Genomic DNA, 10,109 nt, shown 5'->3' on the forward strand with positions numbered 1-10,109 from the left:
GTTTTGTTGACCAGACCCTACACTAATGGCTACTCTATTCTACAATTTTGATATTCAAATCCAATAACAATGGACTGAACCCAATTTAAACTTTCAGGTGTTTGTTTGGTTTTAAGTAACACAAACATTGTAAAAGTCAAACTGGCTTCACTGGGAGAAGGAGGACATTAGGTGCCCCTTTGTGCATAATTCAAGGCAGCTTAGCAAGCACCTGAGTACATGGAGTAGAAGCATCAATCTTCTTTAAGCTAGCTGGGTAGATTCCTCACATGAAAACTCCTAATGACCCTGAAGGATTTGAACCCACAAAAGTAAAAACCAAATGAAGTTTACTCAATTAGGGACAAGGTTATCATATATATAAAACATGTGAAGAGTTTATTATGCTTCATGTAGAGCTGTTAAGTCAATTTTTTTAACAGATTCAGTATTACCTCTGTGTTATCTGCCAGTAATATATTTTCAGGCTTCAAGTCCCTGTGTGCTATATTTAGACTATGGCAATGCCTCACTGCTTCAGCAATCTAAATAGAATAATGATTGGATAGAATCTAGTTTAGCGGATATTCAAGTACAAATTATTACAGTCTTGATGATTCAGGACAAACAATCATCATTTTTATAGTACAGCATTTTTATATTTTAACATGTTTATCATATATTGCTTTTTTTAAAATGTTTATTTGTATATAAAATAAATTTTTTCATTGGCTACTAGCAGAATTTGCATGGAAACATAAAAAAATCTATATTTTCAATATGTCAACTTACTTTCTTAAAATACCGTGCAGCTTTTCTCTCTGTAAAACGTCTCTGTTTACTAATTCTGTCAAATAATTCACCTCCTTCCATCATTTCTAACACCATCAACAAGAAAGGTCTACAAAGTTGAGATATAATACAGTTAAATTACAGTTTGATCTACTATCTCTTGTTTGTTTATTTTCATGGCAAACCAAAACAATTTAAGTCATATGGGGCCGCAAACAGGAAAGATGAATTTAGCTAACCTCGGCTGTTACAAACTTAAAGCAACACAAGGGATCAAGACCACATCACCTGCTCTAGGTAAGACATGCATAGTGATAGACTCCAGTTATTAGTACCCATCTAGTCGCCTTTTACGATCAGGCAGTAAGCATGCTTCATGGAGCTTAATATAAGATGGAGAAGAGACTGTGATGTCACACAGTTAAAATCGGTATCGACGGAATTGTGTTCCCGCAAGTTATCATATGTCGCGAGATTTTGCGAGATTTGATGCATCCTGGGTAAAAGTAGCCAAAATACCGCCATATTGAATTCCCGGAGGTACATCAACAAAAAAGACTAAACATTTTTTACTTATATAAGAAGCAATAGTTATTTATTCTAAAACATACAAAACACACTTTTCCACACAAATATTTCTCCGATGAAAATCCATGTTGCAATGTAAGCAATAATTCACGAATATCACCGAAGTTTAACTATAGCGTGAAAATCGGAGACTAGCAGAACAGCCGGATTATCACTGAAGCGCAAAGGATTGTGGGTCTGAATCGGACTCTCGTCTATTTTCGGAGTTTCCTATCCGTTGTTTATATATCTGTGCAGGCTTAGGGTAAAAAAAAAAAACAACAAGGCTATGTCATTACATACTTTGCTTGTTTGTCCCCTGGAAATTGTAGATCATTGGCATAAACATCATGAACTTTGACAACGTTAGGATGTCCACTACACATGAAGTGTATATTCACTTCCGTCTGGGACTTGGGATTATCTGGTAAACATTTCAGAGCAAAACTTTTGCCAGTCTTCAACTTCTTACATGGTCTGAAATGAAATAAAAACTTTTTTTTATTTTTCACTGTTCACAGACTGGCAAAATGCCAACAAATCTAAGAGTGTCTACGATAGTGATACATGTCATTTTTTATATTAAGTTTAGAAAATATTTCATAGCCTAAATATTATGTAAAGTAAGTTAATGTTTACTGATTTCACTGCTTTACCCCATGGTTTAGACAACCAGTTTATTTTATCCCTCTATCTCCTTCTCATTGAGTCTTGTAGGGGAGCAGTGGCCTAGTGGTTAAGGTGTCTGCCTCTTAACCCAGGGATCATGGATTTGAGCCCTAATCATGTCACAACCATGTTTCTTCATCTGACGCCACTACTGTGGACTCAAAAGTGATTAATATAAGTTGCAAAAAATTGTTTAACAATCAAGCATAAATAATTATGTTTAAACCAAATCTTCTTCTGGTTTCTTAACCCTTTCGCTGCCAGAGGGTTATTTACATGTATTTATTGATCACCTATTTGCCAGAAGGTTTCTAAGAAATTACTATATTATTAATTAATATAATTATTATTATTTGTTATTAGCATTTATGATTATAATAATTATATATGTTTCCAAATCTGCTAGTATATAATAATTATTGTCGATGGTATAATTATCTATATATTTATTATTATTATTATAATTATTATTATTATAATTATAATTAATATTATAGAAACGGAAAAGCCGTCCATATGGCAAATACGCCGAAAATAATAGGGTGGCATTTGATAGAATTTCAAGTTCCTGGGATATATATGCGCATAACTTAACAACTTTGATATTAAAATTGTTTACTGTGCCATAGACAGTTCAAAATACACTTGTTCAGAGCAGAAGCCAGAACTTATAGTCAATTATTAGAATTAAACAAATTTAGAAAGGAAAGATATCACAAGATACGAACCGGACTGGTCCACTAATCCCTGTACCAAGTTTCTGGCTCCATTCAACCGTGTAATCATGGAGGATTGAATGAGTCTGAAAAAATACAATTCATAATTATGATGAAATAAAAATGCAATCTATCTACTGTTCAATATTATGAAATTTTATAGCAAGAGGTTTTACACATAACTTATATGAAAATTTGATTTATAAAAAAAAATACATAAAATATGAAAGAACACATTCACATCTGTACTGTATAGATCTAATAGAAAAAGTCAATGATGACAAAATGTTGAGATAAGAACCGGCGACACACAGTAGACAACAGTGGTTAATGTGATATTTTATCTAATAATCTCACACACCGAAAGAGAGAACTTAATATCGTGATAACAGAAATTTATACAAGATGTTTTTATAAGAAGTTTACCTTGAGTTTTGGGACACATCTTCCGCCTTCGGCCATTTTCAATCTAGTTTCAGTTTCATGTTTTGTTGAAATCGATGGGACTAATTAAATGGGTAGAAACTGTAAATGCACCGTGTCTTTGTTATATACCGTTTGGCCGTACGAAAAGCACGGTATGTTCAAATACACCATTAACTACCAAAATACACTTAAAACATCGTTATTTTTAAAATAAATAATATTAATTTCTGATAACATACGCCTGAGAAATGCAATATTAGTATAACTTTCAATTCAACGCATTTCGTATTTTTCAATGTGAGCGAAAAGAAGATCTCAGAACTTGTATATAGAAATTATGCAAACAAAAGGTTATAAAATCATAATGATTATTTTTGAAAATAAATATTATATATTTCTGATAGTATATACGTCTACAAACTGCAATTTTAGTATAAATTTAATTTAAACTCTATATTTAATATTTTAAAAGACACTTTCGTATTTTTCAAAGTGAGTGAAAAGAAGATCTCAGAACTTGTGTATAGAAATTATGCAAATAAATGGCGATAAAATCATCATAGTGATTATTTTGGAAAGAAATATTATTAGTTGCTAATAATTTACGTCTACAAACAGAAAATTCACTGTAAAATTCTATTAAAACGGTACAATTCAAATTTTAAAAGTCACTTTCGCTCACTTTCGTCAAAAATCTCACTTTCGTTTTTTGGCATACCGCTTAAAACAGCATAATTTCGTCCAGATTCTTGTTAATTTTCAGGAAAATTTTGAAAATGTATTTAAAAAATAAAATATTGTGAAGTGAACATAGAAAGTAATGCGAACGGCATTTACAATCCACGTTAATTACCAAAAAAAGAGGTCAAAGTCTACACAAATTTGTGCGCATAACATATAAGAAATTAATCAAGTCTTGAATCTTTTTACTTTTCTTACGATCTTAATACATTTTTCTGCAGATTGCATTTCTTGAAATATTTTGGCTCATCTGGAGGCGTGCAGCTTTTAAAAGTTTAATAATTTTCCGTAATAAATAAATTAGTCCACTGTTTAGGTCATCTATCTAGAAGAACTCAGAACAAGATATTTGTAAATGTATTTCGTTGATATCAAAGTTGATATTTAAGTATTTATTTAAGGATTACAATACTCAAATACAATATAATGATTATTATTGGCATAGCCAATAACATAAATCAACAAAATTCCAAACGTCGGACTTAAAAATTGAGTATGGTTGGTAAGAGTTAAAGTTTATCTTTTGAAGTAATTAAATAAGAAACAATAAAAGCCAATGTTACTCTTTGAAAGTGCATGATCGTTATGTTTATCAGCATCCAACACAATAAAATCAAAATGTGATAAACCTTTCTTCAGACTTGTGAATATATTAACATTTAACGTCTTGAATGAGGGCACATTCGTTACACTGCAAAAATTGTAGAAATAACTTAAACTACTAACAAGCATGAACTTAATAGAAAAATTGTTTGTTTTGTATGCAAGAACACAAGCTGCGCCACTAATGAAAATGTTATATCTATTGTTCACTTGGTGAAATATATTTCGATATTTCATATGTGAAACGAAAAATTCCTCTATGTTAAAAGGGGTATCTCGTCAGGCAGGGTCAATTCTATTTCATCATTTTTTATATCCATTTAATTACTTCAATTTATTCTTGATACTTTCGAGTTTTGACAGGGGATGCTGTCAGGTTAGACAGTTTAAATTAAAGTTACATAAACATAATTATTTATGCATCAGTTAAAAGAAACAAAGATATATATGAATGCAGATATCAAAATTATTAAATAATATTAAGGTAGTAGTTTTAAATTTTAACCGATGTTAGCCTTTCTGGTAAGAAACTAAAATTGGTACTTAAATAGATATGCCATTGGAGATTATTCTAAGAGCGGATAGTTCTGGGAAAGAAAGAGTTCAGATGATATTTGGTACGAGACTTGTGAATGACAAATTTTACGTTCCAACAGAAACCATGTGATTGTAGTTTACAAAATAGAATGGGAAGAGTCCACATATTTTATTTCATTATAAAAGCGTCTTGTGGTCTATTTCAAGGTTAAAATCTCCGGTCAGTTATAATCCATTTCAAAGTCAAAGCAAATAGCATATTTTGAAACTAATAGAGCCTGGCCTAGCTTCCTTGGATTAGACATTGTTAAAAAAATTTTAGTGCACATTTCACACAATTCACAATAATTTTATCTGTTACAATAGAGAGAAATAGAATTCCCAAAGAAAGTCCACAATCATTATGTTCATCTTGTACCATATTTATAAATTTAATGTTGCCCTAGAAGGAATTTGGGTAAACTAAACTTTTAATTTATTTTGGATGAGAAATATCTAAGGTATATTCCAATCTAATTAAAATCAGTCCCTGAATTAGGCTACACATTAGGATCTAACATTTATCCATAGGCAGTCAAATTCTCGTGCTCTTTCAAACAACCAGCTTTTATTATTTTGAAAGCGATGCGGTTTCTTATTTTAACCCTTTGGAAACCAATACTGAGTAGATAATTTTTCACGATTTCGAGAACAATCATGATGCTGTCCATATAGTCGGCAGGTTAACTGCCAAAACAGTCTTGCCCATTAAAAATTGACCATTATTTCATGTTTATTTTTTAAAAATTACTTGTTTAACTTCCACGGATAACGGTATTTTGATACTTCTTCTAATGGAAGATATAACTAGATCTGAACTTAAGTGATTTTTGGCGGTTTTCACCATACTCCGGAAAGGGTTTGCCTAAAATACGAAAGTGAGATTTTTGACGAAAGTGAGCGAAAGTGAGCGAAAGTGACTTTTTAAATTTGAATTGTACCATTTTCATAGAATTTTACAGTAAAATTGCTGTTTGCAGACGTATATTATTAGCAAATTATTATATATATTATAATAAATAACCATAATCATGATTTAATCGCCATTTATTGGCCTAATTTTATATACAATAGCAGCGATCTTCCTTTCGCTTATATTGAATAATACGAAAGTGACATCTAAAATATCAAACATAGAGTTTTAATTAAAAAATGTACTTAAATTGCCGTTTGTAGACGTGTATTGTAAGAAATTAATGTTCGCATTGAACAATACGAAAGTGACTTGTTCGGACGAAAGTGAGCGAGAGGAACCCAAAGTGACATAATAAAGTTATTAAATATTTAGCGTTTAAATTAAATTTTATATAATTATGTAAACGTATATTATAAAAAAATGAATAATATTTAATTAGAAATGAAACTTTAAAAGAGAATTATTAAAATAATATATGTTGTGTTGAAATTAAGTTACAAGAGCGTTCAGTTACAGATGGTTTGGTATTAATTTTCAATATACAGTACCATCTGCATCCAGGCCACACCACGTGGAGGAACTCTTTCATGGCCCTTTTTATTTATTTTTTTTTAATTTAGTAATTATGTTTGGTTCAAAGCCTTTTAAAGCAAGCAAAAATTATTTTTTTTGGTCTAAAAATGTTGAATAATCTCTTTAAAAGAACTTTTTCAATTTAGTTGTGCAATAAACATGTAATTCAAATTATCAAAATATTTTTTATGTAATCATTAGTTTTTTTTATATATTTATATAATATACTTATAATATAAGTTGAAAGAAAACAGTAGATATTATTTTAATGTATTTTAATATTTGGTAAGATTTTAATATATATAAGTATTATAATAATAAAATTTATACTTACATAGCCTGAAAATAATTATAAAATAACTGGAAATATGAAAACAACAATAATTGAATAAGAATACAATGAGATTTATATTGCTTTATTAAGGATAAATCAACAGTCGGGAAGTTGTCATACTACCGGGTAGGTCTTACGACCCCCCTGCCCGACAAAATTACGAATCATGTGAGGGTATGGAATTCTGGAACGTTCTGCTCTTTTCCTTTTATTTTGGTGTGGTTTCTTTCCTGCTGTTGGAGTCTTTATAACAGTCCTTATGCCGTTAGTTGATGTTACGGTGTGCGTCGTCTTACCGGGGTAGGCGCGAAGTTTCTTAAGTTTTCTTTCCTGTTGTTCGTGAGTCAGATAAGACCACGATGAGATACACACATCATGATGGGCATGTGTGTTTGCAAGTTTGTAATTTCCCATGTTTCGGATAGCTCGCTCTCTTTCTTTCCTTTCACTTACCACTATGTCCATCCATGTTTCAACAAACTCCGGCATTGAACTCAATTTCCACTGAGTTGAAGAGTTTAAAATGTGGTTAGCACTTTCTGCATTATTGCTGGTCAAATGATGCGGAACTTTATTCTGTCTACATGGGATAACCACGTGTTCTTTAATAAGGGGTACTAGTTTCTCCGTTAAAATAAATAAGCACTTTCTATATACCGTATTTTAATATATTTTCCGTCGAAGGACAAACTTATCTGTATTAAATCACTTAATTAATATATTTCTTAGTATTTATAATGATACAACACTGTATAAATTAAATGAATCTGTTTTTATGGGCTATATTCAAATCTGATATAAAATATTACGGCAATTATGAAATTTTGGGAAAAAAAATAATAATAAAAAAAATGAAAAAAAGAAGTTACGCAGAATCTAATTCGAATAATTATGATTTTTGTTCAAGTTTATAATTATTTCAATTGTAACAATTTTACGTCTACAAACAGCAATTTTACTGTAATATTCTATTAAAACGGTACAATTCAAATTTTAAAAGTCACTTTCGCTCACTTTCGCTCACTTTCGTCAAAAATCTCACTTTCGTATTTTAGGCATACCGCTCCGGAAATGGTACGTACTTTGGAATTTACTATAGGCAAGATTGGCATTTCCGGTGACAACAAACTTGATCAGACAAGAAAACAAAAGAATAAACAATAATTATCCGTAATCATCGTTTATATAAAAGTAAATGCACGCCCTATATTTTTGTAATTTGTTCATTCAATGTTGATGTATTTAACTGGTTTGGTTTATACAACTTTAATTTTGTGTAATGTTCAAAAAATGATTTTTAATTAACAGCTTTGTACCGTCTCCGTGGTCGAGTGGTTAGAGTCGATGACTTCTAATCCAGTTACCTCTCTGGCGTGGGTTCGATCCCCGGGAGATGCTTTGGTAGTTTAGCGCGGAGGAAGGTAGTCAAGTACTGGTGTAACTCTCCAGGAACGATGTTTAGGAAACTACCCGCCTATATGACTGAAATACTGTTGGGAAAAGGCGTAAAATGACACAAACAAACAAACAAACAAATTAACAGCTTTCGGAATTTACCTTTTTATAATAAATTCATTATGCATCTGTTTAGTTTTTCCCGGCTGAGATTGCAATATGCTAGAACCTAATGTATTTGTAGATCTGTTCTTAAAGCTGTTGATATATACAGATAAAGTTATAAAGAGTAGCACTTTAGTTCAGTTGGTTAGACCACTGGAGGTCCCGGGTTCGAGAGACACTTTCAGTGGATTTCGAGACGTTTCGGCCCCAAGACGTATCGGCCCCAAACTACCCAAGACGTTTCGGCCCCGGACGTTTCGGCCCTTTACCAAATCGGCCCCAGAATAAGTAATGTATTCTAAACCGATATATTAATAGCATTTCAATAAAAAAATTAATCAATTAATATATATATTTAATCATTTAGTATAAAAACTAGATTATTATAGTAGTAGGGGGGAAATAATCAATACAAACAGAACATAAACTTTATTTGTAAAAATATAATACACACACACACAAAATTATAAACCATAGATGATATTGTATTTGAATGATTAAGAAGCAAGACACTAAACAATACTGCCAATTAGCATAAAGTATAAACAATTAATTAGTTACACTTTTGAAGAAATTACGTTTATAGTTTAATTAAGATCAAAAGATAATGTTTTCTAAGGAAAAATTGTAAGTAACTTTCTTAATCAAGAAGTTTTTAGTGGTTTGTTTTATAGGTAAGTAACCGGCCTTTATTGTTTGTAACACCTTTAAAAACATTAACGTATATCTAAATGGTTCAAGAGATCATAAGATAATAAATAATTATTCAAAGAATTAAAGTGTCCTAATTGTTTAATTGTAATTAAATTAATTGTTGTTAATCAATCAAGCAATACACTATAGTGGGGCCGAAACGTCTCGCGGAAAAGGGCCGAAACGTCCAGGGGCCGATTTTTCGACTGGGGCCGATTTGGTTTGGGGCCGAAACGTCCTGTTTGCTTTCAGTGTTTCCCACCTATCTAGAGGTGGGAAAAGAGTCAACTCGGCCCTATACCAACTCGGCACGGGTCAACTCGGCACGGGTCAACTCGGCCCACTTTACAAAAATATATATAACGTATTTAACTTTGCTTTGCATGTTGTTAAGGTAAATGAATAATAAGAATAAGAAATATCTTATTATTATATAATTATACATTGTACTTCTTCTGAAATAAAGTATATTTAGAAAAAAATGTTATTTATCTGTCTTGCAGATTCGATAAAATTAATATAGATCTAGATTCTAATAAAATGTGTTTGTAAAGTAATATTTAAAAAAATGAAACAAAAACGTGTTTACTAAATATAAGCTTCTAATTAAATCTTCCGTATAAGCGCATTGATTGTTGCCGAAATTCATTTGCACGTGTCATACGTTTTTTTTTCTTCTATCAAATAGAAAGACCTTGTCTGTGCATTATCTAGTTAAAGTAATAAAGAACAGAACAGAAGTTAAATATGTAGAAATACAGTGAGATACGCAATCGTTTATCTTTACTCGCAATTCTACTGAATAAGAAAAAGCTTGTCTGCTGCTAGTTGAAACTGTCAATCCGTGTATTATAAATAATTACAAATAATTACAATAAATAGTGTTAACACAAACCTAAATATTAATAATTGAAAAATGTGGGCCGAGTTGACCCGTGCAGAGTTGGAATAGGGCCGAGCTGAC

At 31.2% G+C, this 10,109-nt stretch overlaps 1 protein-coding gene across 1 annotated transcript; it reads right to left on the reverse strand.

The window, feature by feature from the left end:
• Positions 1-771: 771 nt before the first annotated feature.
• On the reverse strand, positions 772-3,289 carry LOC132741693 (MAP kinase-activated protein kinase 5-like; the record flags this gene model as incomplete). Its single annotated transcript, XM_060729921.1, is given in 4 exon segments — positions 772-880; positions 1,642-1,815; positions 2,736-2,809; positions 3,150-3,289. Coding segments are annotated over 4 exon segments (393 nt in total), but the record flags the coding sequence as incomplete, so codon positions are not given.
• Positions 3,290-10,109: the final 6,820 nt, after the last annotated feature.

Source organism: Ruditapes philippinarum, unplaced genomic scaffold, assembly GCF_026571515.1.
Source record: "Ruditapes philippinarum isolate M1 unplaced genomic scaffold, ASM2657151v2 ctg23527_1_1_1_1, whole genome shotgun sequence".
In the NCBI taxonomy this organism is placed as follows: domain Eukaryota; kingdom Metazoa; phylum Mollusca; class Bivalvia; order Venerida; family Veneridae; genus Ruditapes; species Ruditapes philippinarum.